The sequence below is a fragment of the Falco peregrinus genome, chromosome 11, assembly GCF_023634155.1.
Source record: "Falco peregrinus isolate bFalPer1 chromosome 11, bFalPer1.pri, whole genome shotgun sequence".
NCBI classification, from domain to species: Eukaryota; Metazoa; Chordata; class Aves; order Falconiformes; family Falconidae; genus Falco; species Falco peregrinus.
In genome coordinates, this window is record NC_073731.1 from 29,075,525 (window position 1) to 29,093,584 (window position 18,060).

General features: G+C 41.3%; 1 protein-coding gene across 1 annotated transcript in view; it reads left to right on the top strand.

Annotated features, from left to right (window-relative positions):
- The window catches only part of ALK (ALK receptor tyrosine kinase), a 281,164-nt gene that overhangs the window by 40,030 nt on the left and 223,074 nt on the right, over positions 1-18,060 (top strand). Inside the window, exon 2 of the mRNA XM_055816565.1 lies at positions 8,852-8,971. Within this exon, the coding sequence (XP_055672540.1) occupies positions 8,852-8,971 (120 nt within the window). The remainder of the gene's footprint in view (positions 1-8,851; positions 8,972-18,060) is intronic.

The window sequence follows — 18,060 nt, forward strand, 5'->3', positions numbered from 1 at the left end:
TTTTTCTAAAATACCATTTTTGGATTGCAAGGTTTCAGAATTATTCCACGTATTAAAGCTGGACAAAGCCTCTGGAGCTGCAGTGACCTTTCTAAAGGTGTTGCTTCTGTCTACGTGGTACAGTCAAGGCACAGTTTCTATAGGAGACATCACTTCAGGATTTCTGTGTCTTTTGTGTGGGAAATCGCCAGTTTTTACCTGAAGTTCCTGTATTTTATTTTCTTTGTTTGTGATCTATTGTAATTGTGAAGGGGTGGGGACATTTGATTTAAAAAAAAATCCCTGGATTTGTATTTCTATATGTGGGACCATTATTAAGCCTTCTGCAAACACTCTCTTTCACATGCGCTTGTGCAATAAACATAGAATTTCCCTCCTTTCACAGAAGCAATAATGGTAATAATGATAGTAATGAGGAAAAACAAGGCTGACTTATGCCACTGCTGTTCTTTCTTCCAAATAACTAGTATTTAGTGACCACCATTTGCAGCTGGCACTGTTGAACGGTTCCAGGCAGCAAAACAAGACTTACGTTTATGCCTGAGGTGGGTTTATGCCAGGTGGTGGATGAGTGACTGTTCTGGATGTTACCCCATGCTCTTTGAGGAAGAAGGATTGTGCACATGTCCAAAAAACTCTTTTCACGAAGAAAGGGACATATGTAGTAGTATGGGATATGGGGAATGTGGGTTCCTGGGGAAAGATGGATAAATCAGCTGGAGTTAAGTAAAGACACTTCCCAAATTAACTTGGTCTAAACTGGGACCTTTGAATTGTCTCTTGTGTCTGTGTTGGGAATGATAGGAAAAAAGTTTGTCCTTCCTTCTGAGATGCAGTAAGTGTGTGGAAATGAACTTTGTTTCCTCTCCATCCCCCATCCAAGCTCAATGCTGCAGTGCGGTGGAAGAGGTGGGTTTAAATGGTGAGGTCCTGTGTGACTGTAGTTGGATTTGGGATTGAAGGAGGGCATTTAGTGGCTATATATGGAAGCAAAAAACGTTCCCTAAACTTGGTTACAAATGTCTCTAGAGTTAGAGGTACCGACCTGACATGAAAGCGTGGGAAGGTGGAGTTACCACCATTTTCATCCTGATCAAAGAAGTCTTTACAAGGTAATGCAGGCTGCCGGCTCTGAGGGTGAAAAGCCTCGTGCAGACCACAAAAAATTTGGTGCAGATCTGCACCAAAACCTTCAAATACTAATTCCCCCAGAATTTAAATATTCAAGAAATTTTTAAATGGGTCCATTGACACTTAAGAAACATGGAGGCAAAAATAAGTGAGCATCAGATCGCCACGCCTTGAAAATAAGAGAGACAGATCAAAAGGTAGCCGTTGAGAAAAATATGAGCTTGTATTAAAATTTGTAGAGACTGTGGGCCACTGAGTATCTAAAATCTGTAGCTGTGTTAGTGATAACTGCTTAGTGGTGTAAGCTTGTGCATGTGTTCCAGGTTAGTATGCAGTCAGTGTAGTACAATGTAGTAGATGGTTTTAAGTGTACAAAGAGCAGGAGGTTGTTTCTAGGTTTGCTTCTTTCTTTTTCCTTAATCTCACTACCTAGAATGATTAGGAAGTGTGCAAATCTGTATGTGCAGCTGGATGTATGTTTTAAATATGGAAGCAGCTATGCAGAAATCCAAGGTAAAGGCACTAAACGGTTTGAAGTCAGTATGTGTAATGAATTATTAAAATGCTGTCAAAACAATTTTTTTTCTTTTTTTTTTTTTTTTTTTTTTTTTTCCTTGAGCCTGGCCACTACGCTTCTAGAGGTTATGTTAACTGGGTACAGGCTAAGGGAAAGTTCCATACAGAGGACTGATCTGAGATGTGCAAATATATGGACGCTGAGAACGTGTGGGATCAGGACCCCAGCTGTGACCGATGAGAATCATACTGATATAGCATATATACTGGTATAGGAATCATACTGGTAAGCAACTGCTCTGAAGTCCTTTGGATGAGGAACGCTGTAACGGAGAGTCCTTCTAGGTGCTGGCCCAGCAGGCACTGGAAGGGCTTCCAACAACTGCACATGGAGGAACTTCTAATGTTGACACACGTGTCCTCTCAGTGGGTTTGCTGGAGGTTTTTCTAAACTACAGTAGACAGATACCTCAGACAACCTCTCCAGAGTGGAAGGGCTCGCTTTATTTTTACACATAGAGAAAAAATTCAGAACATCTGCAACCAGAAGTACTTTAGTGAGCCTTAGTAGGAAGGTTACCAATTCCACAGGCTTTTATCTTGTGTTTTCCTGCTGTCTGCAGTGTCTGGAGGTCTGTCCGTGCTGCAGGGAGCAGCTGGACATAATGGCTTGTGCTTTTCACTGCGTAGCTGGTTGGTAATTCAGATCCATTGGTTATCAGTCCAAATGCGAGGACGTGTATTGCCCTGTGTTGAACAGAGCAGCGCCACAGTCACCCCCCAACACTCCTTTTCTAGTTGTGATCCTAAAATATCTAAAAGCTGATACAATGCGCAAGCATCCAAAATTCAAAAGGTACATTTATACACGGAGCTTTGCTGCCAAAGGGCTTTTTGCCTTTGTTTAGCAGAGCTGCAGGCTAGACAAGCAGGAGAAGCACATCCCTTGGCGTGGTCCTGCCAGCGGCCTCAGCTTTTGAGGGACAAACCAGAACTGAGAGCAGTTCAATTACTAACACTCAGTCCTTTGTTTTCTCTGTGTTGCCCGCAGAGATGCTTAATTGTGCTGTAGAAGATTATTACAGCAAAGATCAGATCACTGTTGGATTTTTTTAAAGGTTTCTTGTTCGCACACAGATGAATAACAACTTTAAGCCATTCATAGTCTGGTCTCTAATTGAGACCCTGAGCTCTTTATCAGTGATTCATTGCCGTTTTCTGGTGTCTTACTGGGCAGGCCTTCAGCAGCTGCAGAGCAGCTGAGGTGCAGCAGGATGCTCTAGATGGCAGTAGATTTTTAAACTATGGTAGTTGAACTGGGTAGAATATAAGCTTGGTCATTTTTATTTATTTATTTTTAAATACTCTTTGGATGCCACTTGCTTTCAAAGTAGAAATTATAAATTTATTGTATTTTACAATAGATATGCAAATGCTAAGAATTCACAGAAAGCAGCAAAGAAAACAAAATTGTTTTCCCCTTCGTTTTAACAGGAAAATGTAGGAGTTTAAATTTCACCACCACCACACCCCCCCCAGTAATGAGGTACAACACACCAGTACTTGGTTAGTATTTTGCTGTTGTAATGCCTTGGCGGAATTGTGATTTGGGTGTTTCATGCTCCTCTTCCAAAGCCAAGGTCTGCTGAACAGACCGCATCTCCGAAGACTTAGCACTGACTCTCCTTGCATCAGTAAATGTCCACAGAGCGTGGTAGGTAGGGACTGCCCAGCTGGTAAAGAATGGAGCTGGGACTACCTGTCTGCTGATGGAATAGTCAGGTTTGAGGCATTTGGGGTTTTTTCAATCAAAAGTTAAAATTCTCTGTGAAAAGGAGATGGAGAAAAAATACATTGCTAACAGAAAGGGGTTAAAAGAAAATTTTAAATAAGCCTTACAAAGACAAAAACAAACAAACAAAAGTAGTCAGGGCCAGAAGGATAACACAGTTGTTGAGATAAATACAGTTTTATCAGTGACACATGCTTCATGTACAAGAACTATATGCTATTCCCAAATTTACTCATCAAGTATCTGCCAGTAAGCGTTTTTGATCGCTTCTATGCCTCGTGCACCACGTCTGACTGAATCCACTATCCACAGGTCTGCTACAGCCCACTAAATGCAAATTTCTTCTCTGCAGCAATCCAGCACGGGTTTGGTGACACACACATACTATCGTTTATTTGCACTCATCAGGCTTTCAGTATGACATAAAATCATTGTAACATAATGCATTATTAAATATATTTTCCAACTGAAAAAGATAAACTTGACAGACTGTCAGCGAACATTTTCATACTTTAGAAAAGGGTTGTAAAAAGAAACCTGGGAGTACATCCACCCATTAACGTAACTAAAGCTTACCAACTATTGAGAGCAAGAAACTGTGGAATGAGCTTGCCCTTTGCCTCATTCTCTGGCTTGACTGCAAACAGAATTTGAATTTTGCTTCTGAATCTCATTTAGACAATTATTTGTATGAGCATAGTTGAGTCTCTGGATTATTCACCAGTTTACTTGGGCTGTTTGTTGGTTCTGGTGCTGCTTGGTCACCTCAATATAATGTGGGTTTTGCGCTTTCATGGACGACTGGGTATGTTTGTAGGTGGGAAGAGGAGAAAAATGAAAATTTCTAAGAGGCTGTATGAGTACTGATCGTGAGGATCAGCTGTGAATTTGAGAGCTTACAGGGAATCCTCAGAGGATCTTTTCCCCCTGATTGCATCCCCTTACCCCCTAAAACTGAAACCAAGAACTTTAGTGGAGCCAGAAGCTCAGGAATCCTTTATCAAAAACCTCTGGGGTGTACACTCTCAGCTAGACTGAGGTAAGCCCAGACATCTTGCTGATCATAGCCAGCGAGGGCTTCAGAAAAGCCAGGGTCCTGAGAGCGCTTCTGCAGGGTGGAGAAGGGTTCAGGGCCTCACGGTGCTGGATCTGCCCTTCCCAGGAGGTCCTGGGCCTGCCTCTGGATCTTAGGAGATGTCTGCAGAGTTTTCCATACCTAGGGCAGTCAGCTGCCTGTAAAGGTTTTTTTGTTTGTTGAAATGAAATGGAGTCGCCTTGGTCCCAAGTAATTTGGCTTGAGGGTTTTTTTTGTTTTGGTTTTTTTTTTTTTTTATAATAGGGGAGAAAATAACTTCTGTAATATTCTTTCTGTGGAAAATTGGTACCTTTTACTTAGAATTAGAATAACCTTTTCTGAAATGTCAGGCTTTCCCAGAGACTGGAAAAATCCACATCTTAATGGAGGCTGTTTCTGAACATATCATTGTAATATTTGCTAACAACTACTCTGTTGGTTGCTGTTATCAATCAGAACCACAAATACTACTAATGTTAGTTTCTGATTTCCATGCAAGCATGAATGATTTTGAGATGTGGATCCCAGTTACTAATTTACACATCTGTTGCAACTCTGAAATCTAGAGGACAGGTATATGCAGGTTTGTCACCTCACATTTACCACTGAGAAACTGGCAGTAATACAGCTGAGCAAAGGGAGAAAGCTTATCCTCTGAGTAATGAAGCAATATCCAAAGGTAGTAATAAGCAGTATTCGGTTACATGTAGGTGCAGGTTTTGGTTTAAAAAGGCATGGGTGTTTTCATAAAAGTTCAATTACATTTCTGCACTGCACGGAACTTTAGAAAAGTACATATGTTAATTGCTGGGGATATACTTGCTTTTTCTAGAAAGGGCAAAAAAGGGAGGAAATCCTGTTTGTTTAAAAATGACCCAAATAGAAAGCTTTTCCTGTTTTCCATTTTTATGTGAACATGCCAGGTTATTCTATTAAAGAGATATTTTTCATTAAAATGATACGTAAATATTTTATTTAATGAATTTGTGGCCTTGAGGCTTGACTGCAGTACACGAGCCATTTTCTATGTTTTTACCAAAACTTGGTGAGCTGAACGAATTTCACATCCCCTAAGGAGATTCCTTTGCGCAAGTTTAAAAACAGAAATGTCAAATGTTCTCTTCAGGTGCATGTTTCTTGCTGTGATGGAGTACTTGGGTCAGGATTTGGCCCTGGATATTCCTTTAGGCAGAAATATCAAAGAAACATCTGTTGTACCTTGCCATACTTTTGGCTACTAAAAATGGAGCTGTCAGCTTCCAGTGGCTAATCCATTAATTTTTTTTAAAGGTTAGGGTTACTGTTGACAAGTGACAGAGCACCCTGGTACAAACAACCAGAATGGGAGGATAGCATATTTAAAAAGGAGGAGGCAGAATTTTCTTAGTGCTATTTGGCTTCAATATGAATAGTTTTGGAGAGGGGGAAAAGCCTTTGTTTTGTAAAAAGGCTGCAGCGTGATCTACGTTTGCATTGCCCTTGCTGCACAAGATGCGTTTGTTTAGCTGATAGTCTACTGTTATTGCCTTTCTGGACGTAAAATGCCCTGGAGGCGGGAGAGGAAAGGTCTCTCCTTTTCTTAACCTATAGCTCACTTCAAAATCAAATCATTCCTCACCGTGAAGAGTAGCCTCTTGGCTATACAAAAACGTTTTACCTAGCGTCTTCCTCAGGAGATAACTTAATTGGGAAAGATTCATAACTTCTGATACGATCTTCTTGTCTTCAAGTTCAGACCAATAGCCCAAGCGGATCATTTGAGATGAAGTTCCAAAATTAATCCTAAAGGATATGAGAAAAAGGAGTTCTTAGGTTAAAATGGACTGAACTGAATACATTGCAATCCTTAAAAATAGAGAAAAACTTCCAATTTTTCATGTTATCTCTTATGTGCCTTTTGCTGCTAATAGAGGGGAGGTTCAGGTGCCTGGACTGCCCTGTCTTCTCTGCCCAGATGTTCAACTTTATTTTTTATCATGATTCACTGCATATCTTGGTGACAGAGCGAACATTTCCACTTAGCGGAGGCTGAAGGTAGGCATGATTTCTGAAGAACACAACGTGCAGAGGCATTTTTCTGAATGTGAGGAGTGCCGGGGAATTTGGGGTACTGCAGCTGATCATTGTTTCACTGGTTCCCAGGTGAGGCTGGCCAGGGTAGCAGCAGTGATTTAATGTTGAGTTCTGTGGCTGCAGTGTTAGGGAGGGAAATGCACCTCAGTGACTTTCAGGTTATTTTGCCATGGGAACAGAGATGGGGAGCAGTTCAGTTATTCAGGTTGGTGTGAAATTTTCACAGGATTGCAAACCCACAGCTTGGCTCTCTATCAGTAGTAAATGGACAACGTCTGCATTCATTTGGGTCCGTTAGGGGTAAAGAGGCCCCAGAGTCCTTGTCTGTGGGAGACCTGTGATCAGGGCATTAAATCATTACCCATTTTGGAGAATCCCTGGGTACAGGTGTTGTATAACATGGATATCCATACTGGGCAGGCATCTCACATGTGGCAAAACATACATTGCTTTTAACGCTAGCTTATTTCAGGAGCTCATTTTTTATCAATATGCTGCTTCTTATTATTATTTTATGTTAGCATGAAAGTGAAGCACATTTGTAGTAAAAAAATCTTCTTCTAGCAACTATTATAACTACTGTAATGAAACCTGACGTTACTTGCCACAACCAGCTGTCCCAGGGGCTACTGAATGACACGTCATCTATGTCTTGATGTTAGGAAGGAAAAGCCAATATAAAGATTATTCCATAGTTACCTATCACTTCATCGTTCACAGCTGAAGGCAGGACACTAGGTGTGATACCTACCCTCATAAATCACTGGCCTGATCTTCTGTGTTGCTGTGTTCCAGGCAACAATAGGGGATATTTAGTTATTGTACCATAACTTAGCATAGAGACCAGGTTTACTTGAGCCATTTAGGCACATTAAGTTTTTTCCACTCAAGAATTGCTTAAAATACTGCCTGAAGCCCATTCTTGTCTTGAAGATTATTGCTCTAAGCAATGCGCAAGAGTTACAGCTCTTACATAAGAATGGTCATTTTTCCCTTGGTTTTGCTAGCATTACTCAGTTACAGGAGTGTGCTAAAAATGAGCTTGCACTGAGAATGAGATGGGGCACAACTAACACTTGGTATTTAAGCTTCTGACAAGTCCACCTGAAATTTGCAAGTTTTTCTTCAGTGGAAGTGGGAAGCAGAGCTTTAACAGAATCAAAGCAGTGTTTTCCCCAAGGCTTCAGCCATTTACCTTGTTTACTATTAGCCCCTTAAATGTATCTTTTATTATCTGTCACTATTTATCCGTTCAATAGGACAGTTCTTCAGCACTCTGAATTAATTACTACCCTAAGTTAGTTAATGCCTATTGTTACAGAAAGTTTTACCAAACTTTTTATTGAGGTAGTACCAAATTGTTTTACTGTTTTTACAGGAAAGCTTAGCATTGCATCTAAACTAGAAGGATTCAAGCAAGCAACTGCAGTATTTCTTACTTGAAAAAAAAATTACTGAATAGATCAAAAATGTACTTTTTGTATTCCTTCTGAAAAACAAATTCTTTATGGCTTCTGTGAAAAATCAGAACATATCAGCGATTCAGAGGTTTATTTTGTTCCATCAAACAAACCTCCCAAATGCAAGTTTTGCCTGTCCGTATTTCTACAAAGTTAAATCCTACCTTTCCCCTGAGGACCTCAAAAAATGAGATGAGAATACTCAAGATCCTGTTGTCTTGAGAAAATCCAACTTAAACGTTCACAGGGAAAATCTGTGCTTTCTGAGCTTATAGAATTCTGCTTTGCTCATTGACCTTGTGTGCTATTTCACATACTGTTTCTCTTTGCCCCTCTAATATCATCATGGTCTTGCAGAGTCAGTGCAGGTTTGTACAGCTTCTTGCCTATTGTGGGTCACTGTCGTATTCTAATTCCCCAAAGCATCTTTGAGATGGATTGGGCTGTTGAACAGAAGCTGGGTACATTTGCTTGTCATGCGTACAGGATCTCCTCATGCTAACAAAATTTTAAAAACCTCAAAGAACAACAAATTGAGGGACTGAAAGGTGAAAAAGAACTTGGAATCAGTGTGGGATTAAACTTGACAGTTCTTCTAGGTGATAGTAATTTTGTGATGTAAAGCAATTAATCTCCTGTCTCTGTGAGTGCACGTATCAGGAAGGAAGAACTGACCAAGAAGTAGTTGAATATAAAGGCTTATTGCGTGCGTCTATAAAGCTGTTTAAGATCTTTGCATTGATGTGTACCATGCAAACAGCTGTGTCATACATAATGTTTGGTTTTTTTTTTTTTAAATGAAAGGTCTGAGCAGTTTGGATCTCCCAGCAAACAGCCCTCCTCTTCCTCCTGGTTACTCTGCTTGGAACTTGACTTGGGTCATGAGAGATACATCCCCTTTCTACTCCCATAGAGGACGACACAGTAAGTAGCATTTATATGTTATCCTAAAGAGGCTGTAACTAATTGCCCAAGGATATTGGTACAATACTAGAGCGAAACAGCACAAGTCAAATGATTCTTGATAAAATAGGGCACTAATAAGCCTTAATGCCCCTTACCAGCCACCACATGGGCCTTTCCCCGCCCTGCCCGTGGGCCCAGGAGTCCCATTTCAGCCCAGCCCAGTCCGATGTGGCCTTGGCCGTGCCATCTCTACAGAGGTACCTGATGGCCTGGGCTGCCGCAGCCTGCCCTGTTCCCCCAAAAGCAAGGGGCTGTAGACTGTATTGCTAGACTGTGATATTTGAGTGGTATGTTGGAATCCAGCAATATTATAAAGAGATGAGCTGTGTACCAAACTTATTTTTTCCTGCCATCTCCTTTTGTAATTCTCATCCCTTCCAAAATCTGGGAATGTGTTTTCATCTGTTCTCTGGTATGACCTACTTACTGACTATCCATAGCCATTCCACTGTGAAATACAATGGTTGTGGTTAGGACTGGACTGCATAAGGCTGTATCTAACATGCAATCCAGAAAGTGACTGAAGTAGAATATATTTACTATATATCTACTACCACTCTCTATGAGGGGAGATAAGGTGCTGAGAGGCTAATAAGATTTACTCACCCCAAGCCTGTAATTATCTGCTTGAGGGAAAAGTTTGACCTACCTATATGAAGGAGTCCCATATTTCTTCAAATTTATGTTGCAGCCTTTTATGTGTGCAATATATATTCTTTCCACTGGCATACAATATCTGCTCCTAGCTGTTGTATCTGCTTGAATGATGAGGACACACCAATTTCCTTTTGGAAGGGACAGTAGTACAATCTTTTTCCCCTCACTTGGTTTTCTCAGAAGTTGCAAGAATGGTTTTTAATTTATCCTTTATTACTTCTTCCTAAACTCTTTCAGTTTCTCAGTAATACTATTCTAAGGGAAGGCTTTGTTCTTAAAACCTAAAAGCATTCATTCTATCTGACAACATCACATGGAGATAAATGTAACTGCATCTAAGCAGAAATGATTTATTATGATTTTAGCTGGTTGCACAAGACCAAATTCTACCATATTCCAACCATCTGTTTTGCAAGGAAAGGCAGGAATTTCATGAGGTGTTTCACAAAATACAATCTTCACTCAGGGCAAGTCTGAACTGCTTTCTCCCTCAGTAGGTGTAATTCAGGACAAATACCTTGAAACTACTGGAGAATTTTGAAGAGGGGCAGGATTAATTTTTCTAGCTTTACACTTTAACATTTCTAAAAGTTGTCAGAACCTCCTTTAAATTAAAGGGGAAGCAGTAGCCCTCAAAGTTAGGCATTTCTGACTGGAACACCCCATAGCCATCACTATGCTGACCACTTCAGGTGCGGGGGACTAGTGTGGGTACATGGAGTAGAGCATGTAAGCACAGTCCAAGCCTAAGAGGGCAATTCTTAACTCTCTATTCCTCTGCAAACCTGCTGCTTATATCCATCTGAATGTTCATTAGTAAACTTCCCAGGGATCTAGATTTCTGTCCAGAACTGCTGTGAGCATGACAGGGATGGACAGTGCCTTTCAGCAGCTGATTATTGGCTCTGGGTCTAAGGAGCTCCTTGAAGGTCACACAGGGACTCGGCAGAGCGAGGCAGAAGATAAAGCTAGACTGCCCAAGCTCTAGGCAAGTAACCTTGTCCCAGGACACACCCCTGCCTTCTGATTAAGTGGTTAATCCAAAATCACACAACAAATCATTAGCAGAAATAAAACCCAGCAGTCCTTTACTACTAGAGTGTTTTCCTCTTCTGTCAGAAGCTTTCCTTGCTGCTCCCAGTGTGACGGTGATTACAGTGTGCTCAATAAAACTTCTGTCAAAACTTTGTTTGCCTAATCATCTGATGGGACCTGTCTAATATAACTGGCTGACATTGCTAGAGTGGGGCAATATTAGTTGTCTTAATTACTTTTCCCACTGTTCTGCTATTGGAGAAATCTCTTTGATTGAAAGGCTGAGTAAATTGACGTGTAGGGTCCCTCTCCCTCTGCCCAACGAAGTTCTCTGCTCCTTCTCTCAGAATTAAACATTCTGACAGACTGCATCTAGTAGTTCTGGCAGGAACCATGCTTGATGATATCTTTGAAAGTATATGCAGCAATCCTTAAAGATAATCATTGGCACAACAGGATACTTTAGTGTGATGCATTCACAAGACCTTTTTTTTTTTCTATTTTGTCTAGAGGTTTCTAGATTTGTCCCTATCCAAGCATTGATTAATTATCTACCATCTCAGAGATGCAAAATCCACCTGCCTTTCAGAAAACAAAGACTTAAGACAAACCACATGAAGTCAAAATTATCTGGGAATTCAGCCTGCAGGGAAGGAGTCTTTAAATCTCCATATTTTTGTGTTGTCTTTTGTTCTCTTTGAGGTACACTCAGACTATTTCCTGTGGCTAGAACAAACTTCTAATGCATTCTGCATATGTGAACTTACGGTAGCATATTAATCTCCCGTTTGCGGCACTGATGGAACTCTGTCCTGAGGCTTACATGATTAACTGCACCCAGCCACATATTTCATTTCTTGTCCTGGTTGGTTGAATATTAATTTTCCTTTCTGTATAGATAGGTATTGTATAAGGAATCAGTTGTCCACTGCATAAAATCCATTAAGCTTCTGTAACAGGGGTTCCAGATGATGGGTGCCCCTTAAGGCCTGGAAGCCTTCGTGCAGTTAATACACCCGTCTGTGCTCCACCCTTCAAATCCCCCCGGCCAGCCAACGGCACTGGACCTGGAGCGTGATCCTGGCAGGGTACACTGGCAACTGTGGAAAGTGCTACTGATTGGAAAAAAAAAATAAAATGCACTTCAGCCCATCTAAATTCTCTTCTGAAAGAAAAACGTTTCATGAAAGTAACAGGCATAAGTGTTGCCATGTTGGACTGTTTGGGAAACAGCAGATGGGTTTTGCTTTTTAACTATTCTTATGCCACCGTGCTGATTGTGCATCTCTTTGCCAGATCCCCCAGTAGCAGCTGAACTCCTTGGCTGTTCTGAACCAGCTTTGTGCAAAATACAGAAGTACCTCTTTCAGGCTGTGTCAGACTTCTGCAGTATAATTTAAGATTTTTTTCTTTTCTTTCTTTCTTTCTTTTCCCTCTGAAGTTTACAAAATAGTGATGGTTTGGATTCCAAAGTTAGCTGGGACTAAAACTCAGTAGGGAAATAGCAGATTTGGCTACTAAACGACTAGTGTGCTTAAAAATGTCTACAAAAGGTGAGTTCAGAGAGGAGGAGCACATACCTTCAAGGGTCCATAATTATTCACAGCTTTGATTTTATAGGTACTGAAAGCATAATCCAAGGGATGGCCTCTATTAACAATTTATTAATAATTTCGCTCAGCCCTGTGTCTTCAGAAAACTAATTTGACAGGGTGGTTGGTTTTGTTTTTTTTGTTTTTTTACACTTTCTAATGGAATGTCATCTGTGATGAGTTCATGATTTCCTGAATTGGGTTTTCTAAAAGGAAAAAAAAAAAAAAGTGTTGGACTAATTTTAGTGTGGAATAATTTGGGGTCATTCTCACTGCGTATTTGATGCTTAGTGGCACAGCAGTTGCTCAGCGAGGTGTCAGATTATTAATTTTTTTTTCCTGGTAGATTGTGTGCAACTTGCTGAATTCAAATACTCATGTGCATCCATTCAAAATACCATTTCATTCATGTGAGTTGGATATCAGATAGATACTGCTGACACGAAACTCAGTGAGTCTGAATGCCAAAGCAAAGATGGAGAGAAAGAGGGCACCAGCCAGATGAATTTGTGTTATGGTTAGGTTCTCATGACTACTCGTTTTATAAATCTACCACAAATCAGACTAATACTGACAACTTCAGAATGATAAAGCTAGCATGATACTTGGCTCAGCATGGCACAGTGAGATGCATGGATATGAACTAATTGTTACAACAAATTCCTGTTTGGAGGGTGAGAGAGAGTCAGGAGAGGAATGAGAGTAACACTTTGTCCCAGAGGAAAAATGAATCAGTGCTTTCTCAGAAAAGAGAGATTGCAAGAGTGATATGCTACCTTAATTCAAACACATCCTTTTTACAATCTTAGAAGTACTTTGACATAGTTTTGGAAATAGTGTTATGAATATATTAGGGCAAGACTTCAATTAAAAGCAGTTATTCACACCAGATTAATAGAATTGCTCCATATAAAATAGTGGATGCTGTGACCCCATATACATATGCAAGAATTCTTGTTTAACAATTAGATGGTATTTTTGCCATGTGCAATCATGCTGAAATCCCGGGGGAGGAAAATTACAGGAAAACCTAGCTAAACTGAAGGCTGTGCTAAGCTAGAAAGAAAAAATCTTATTAGGGACAGATTTTTACTTTCTTTCAAATTATTCTTATAGACTCTTTCATCTGCAGATAATACACCAGTGACAGCTCAAAATTTTTTCAGTAATAAAATAGCATACAGAAAGACAACAAATGTTTTTTCTCCCTGTCTCTCAAGTATTCATTTTCTCTAGAGATCTTTCAATCTTAATGCAAGAGGTCCCTTGTATGAATTGTCAAAATATGACAGTTAATCTAACCACTGTTTTGTGCCAGCTGGAGCATATTTTCTAACAATCGCTGTTAGTTGGTACTTCAGTCCTTTGGCCCGCCCTGGCATTAGGAATGCGTTTTAATTTATTGTTTTTGCTGCATGCATGGGAGACTTGGTGGACAAATGTTTCTTGTGTGGAAGATGAGCTCTGTCATTTCTTGGAGCAGGAGGAATGAAAATAAGAGCTATTGCTGCTTGTTCTCCCAACACCCCCTCATCGCACCTCTCTATCTAGCTGTCTTGAAAGACTGTGCTTATAATTGATTGATAAAGGAGTCCTGGCCCTCTTCTTTGTAGCTTGATTTCCACTGAACAAAGCAGCTGTCAGAGATTTTGGTGATTCAGTCCCTGGTGCACACTGAGGAGCTGGGTGGATAGAAAGTACATGCTGTCATTTTAAAGAGTCTCTTAACAAATAAATGAATGATTGCATTATTGCTGTTTTCGCTAAGCAGTGGCCCGTCCAGCTGTGGCTTGCTCCCCAGAGGATTAATTGAAACGCTTGTGGCATGAGGGGAGGCAGGCAGCTCGCCCTGCGCCGGGCACCCAGGCCCCAGCGCTCTTCCTGGGGGCGATTCCCTCTTCTACGGAACTGGTGGAATTATGCCGCCTCTAAAACATTTTTCCTTCAGGATGCAATCTAACTTTGATAGCCCCTCCTGAGGAAAAGCTGAGCATTTCTCCTTCAAGGTGAGTGTTGAAGGGGTGAGCAGTGCTGGCGCAGCCAGCTCTGACCCTGCCTGGCAGGGAGCATGCCCCTGTGACACCCCCATGACACCCCCAGGATGGCGGGGACAATCTGGCCACGTTGAAATTCTCCTCGCACACAGCAAGCTGTGACGAGCCCTCAGAGGTGCGCACACACAAGGGCCAGCCTGCCGCCCGCCGGTCCCCTCATGGGTAAGAGCCCAGCCCCTCACTGAGCCCCACCGGGACACCTCCTGTCCCCCTCCGTACCCCTGCGGGCTGAAAGGACCCGTCCCCGTCACCCAGGTGAGGCGAGGTGAGGCTGCCTCACCCTGCTCTGGGGTTTGGCTGGGGGCCTGTGCCTGGCCCGCTCCACAAGGCCACAAAATGGTGGCTGCGGTGGCGTGTGGCTGAGGCGAGCTGTGTGTCACGCCGAGGAGAGGCTCGTCATGAGGGAATGGCGACGTTCCTGTCAGTAAACTTAAGGTCAGGGCAGCGTACATAAAGCCCTGCTGGTGCAGGGGGATGCTGGAGCGGCAGCCCAAAGACCCGGCAGTTCTGTCGGCACAGGCAGTTGCTAGGGGTAGTAAGGCCTGGGGTGCCCAGCAGGCATATACGTGTCATACTATCCCTTAAAACGTGCCAGTTTGCCCTTCCTCAGTGCTGCGCAATGGAAGAAGGTGAACATGGCTCTTTAGGCTTGCTTTCTCGGCAGGAAAAAGGCAGTTAAACCCTGCCATTGTTTTTCCTCTTTAATTTGCATGGCCACTGACATCTTCTCCCTTTCCCCTCATGTGGTTTTTTTTTTTTTTTTTTCTGTGCTCTTCCATCTTGTGGGGTGGCTTTGCTCATGTTAAATTGCTGCTGTATCTCCAGTTGCACGGTGGAAAGTGTCACTAGAGACCCACTGGCAAAGGGTTTCACCCCATCTTCGTGCCAGGGGGGCGATGCTCGCTTCCAAGGCCCTGGCCTCCATGTGCTGTCTCCTTGGGCATTCACCCGGCCGGTGAGCTGACAGCCAGAGACCACAGTCTCCTATTTATGCTCCATTTTGGGGGAGAAGTGCTTACTGCTGCAGGCTTCCTTGTGTCACCCGACATGTGTACCCCTGTATTGGCGGATAGGAATTCACAAGGACCTGATGAGGCAATCAAAACCCTTAAATTGAATGCCCTGTGCCCTTTTCTATCCAGAGGGAATGGGGAAGGTTTTAGGAACTGGTTCTGTCCGTAGGATTAATAACTGGGAAATCAATTTGTCGTTTCCCTGTCATAAATTAAAAGCTTATAGGCCTTATAACATGAGTATAATAGAGGTTAGTGGGTATTGATGGAGGTCTCAAAGCTCACTCAGCAGAGCACATCTCTACTATACAATTTAAATTATGTCTCTTCCACAAGGAATATCTGTCAATATTTGTATAAAACGAGACATCCTGCACAAGAATATTTTATCTGTTTCTACACTGTTGCTGCGATTGCTGCTGCTGGAGGAGGTGTGTTCATGAGGAAGGTTGTGATCCTGTTTTGATCAGCCAGTGTAAGTGACCTCTACATCGTGTGCTTGTGCTGTAGGTGTAGTACAGATTAGCGTGTTTAAGATGATGAGATGCTTGTTAGGATGTACATCTCCAGGCTGGTCCTTCTGAGAACAGAAAACCTTTTACCTGCTCTCTTGTCTATTATAGTGAGGTAAGAAAGCAACCACACCTTTTCAAAGAGTTGACCAGCTGAGAGTAATGGAGGAGGAGTGATTTGTAAGAGTCAGCAGACCAGGAGTGAATTAGGACCCTTTTAAGTCAGACACATGTAGAACTAGAAAGGAGCAGGCTAAGTGGAAATTACTTGCTGGTAAATTTTTTGTGCTTCAGAGGACTTGTGGTTTAAAACAAATAAACTTAGCCTGTTGTTGGGCAGCTGAAGAAAAGATAATCAGAATAGCTTCTTAACAAGAACTGGCTTTTTTTACCTCTCTTTAAATTAGATTATTTTTGTTCTAGGTAAGGCATGTTTCTGTGACCTGTGGTTACACAAATGATCTAAGATGATCCAAAGACCGAATGATCCATAATCTGACCTGCAGCAATGTAAAGGGATATTTCCTGCAGATTATTGTGTTTTGGGGTATTATTTATACTACTATTTTAAGTCATTTGTTTATTAGAAAACAGTAGTCTGTTTAACTGAAACAGAAGTAGTTGCTGCTCATAGGACTGACATCATCAGGCACACACACACAGATACCACTGTCTTTTCAGTTCGATAGTACTTAGTTTACTTTTCAGTCTATCATTGGTATCCTGTATCTTCTCACATACTAGAAACTGAAATGATTGATACCTTCAGCTTTTCTTAAACAGATGTTTATCTTGGTTTGATTATAAGCATCACTTTTGTTTCCTCTGTAAAGGTGTAATGATGATGAAATAGACTTCTAGTAAGTGAGCTGTTCTGTCTCTCTGGTGTCCAGTGGTTGCCAGTGCAAAAAAATGTTGGACAAGGGTTTGAGGTTTTTGCAATATATTTAAAAAGATACTTTGCAATTTTCTGGAATTTAAATTCCTATACAGCATTTAGGATCTATAATGCCAATATAGCTGTGGCATAAATACATATACCAGATATAAATCTCTGTGACATCTCTTTAAAAAAACACACCAAAAATCACAGAAAAAACACTTTACTGACCAAGCACACTATTCAAGGTCTAAAGCTCTGTATCTAGTCAATGTATATTGGTAGTAGGTGTAAAAAATAATCACTAAAAGTTGTGTTGGATTTAATTACCTTTCCTGAAGTGACTGTTGTTTCTCAGAATAGGGCAGAATAGCTTTATTCAGCTTCCGAAGGCACATGGTTACTTCTTTATACGCTTAGCTGGGCAACAAAAGAGTAAACTTGGTGTCACATTTAAACATTTAAGACAAAAGTAAAAAAGGAAAGAGAAAGACCTTTTTTATGCATAAGCATAAAAAATGGCAGATGACTTGTGGCAGCAATTCAAATTTTGTAAAAGTTCTGTATTTTCAGATTTGGTTTATATGGTCTTATAGCAGCTGCCACACCAAGAGCAGCTTATCAGTGAAAAAAATGTATGTATTTTATATAATTTTTTTTTAATAAAGTATATTACATTGTCAGTAGTGAAAGACATTGTGAAAGAAGGAAAGCCTGAGGGTAGGAAGCTAACGTTAGGCTTGGAAGACTGGATGCTGCTTGCATAGACTTTGCTGTGTTGCATCAGATAGCATGTCTTTGTCATCATTTCTTTGTACTGAATAGGATAATAGCACTGAAATTTGTGTCTGATACGAGACTAATTTAAATAAGAGCCTATGAAGAGTGCAGATATTCTGGTGATGTGGGGCGACTATCAAGTTCTGTAAAAGATGCAAGTATGTTTTCATTAAATAGCAGACACTCTCAGATGTATGAGCCAAAGGCGCTGCTTCTTTCAAGGAATAACCTGTTATAAAGGCCATTCAGCTTGACCATAACAGGCATGTTAGATCATGTCCACTTCTCTGTAGGCTATTCATTGCAAGGGAAGGAAATGGCATTGCTACTTGCCTTTTTTCCTTTACTTTTCCCCCTTCAGGCAGAGACTTTAGTTGTCTGCAGGGGTCATAACGCTAAATGTGACGACTGTTATTTAATCACATACCGCAATTAAGTTGTCCCAGTTGTAGGTCAGAGGCCTGCTGCGTTAAAGGCTCCACAACTGATTGATAGCTCTCTTTTGAGGAGGAGGTTCTGGGAAG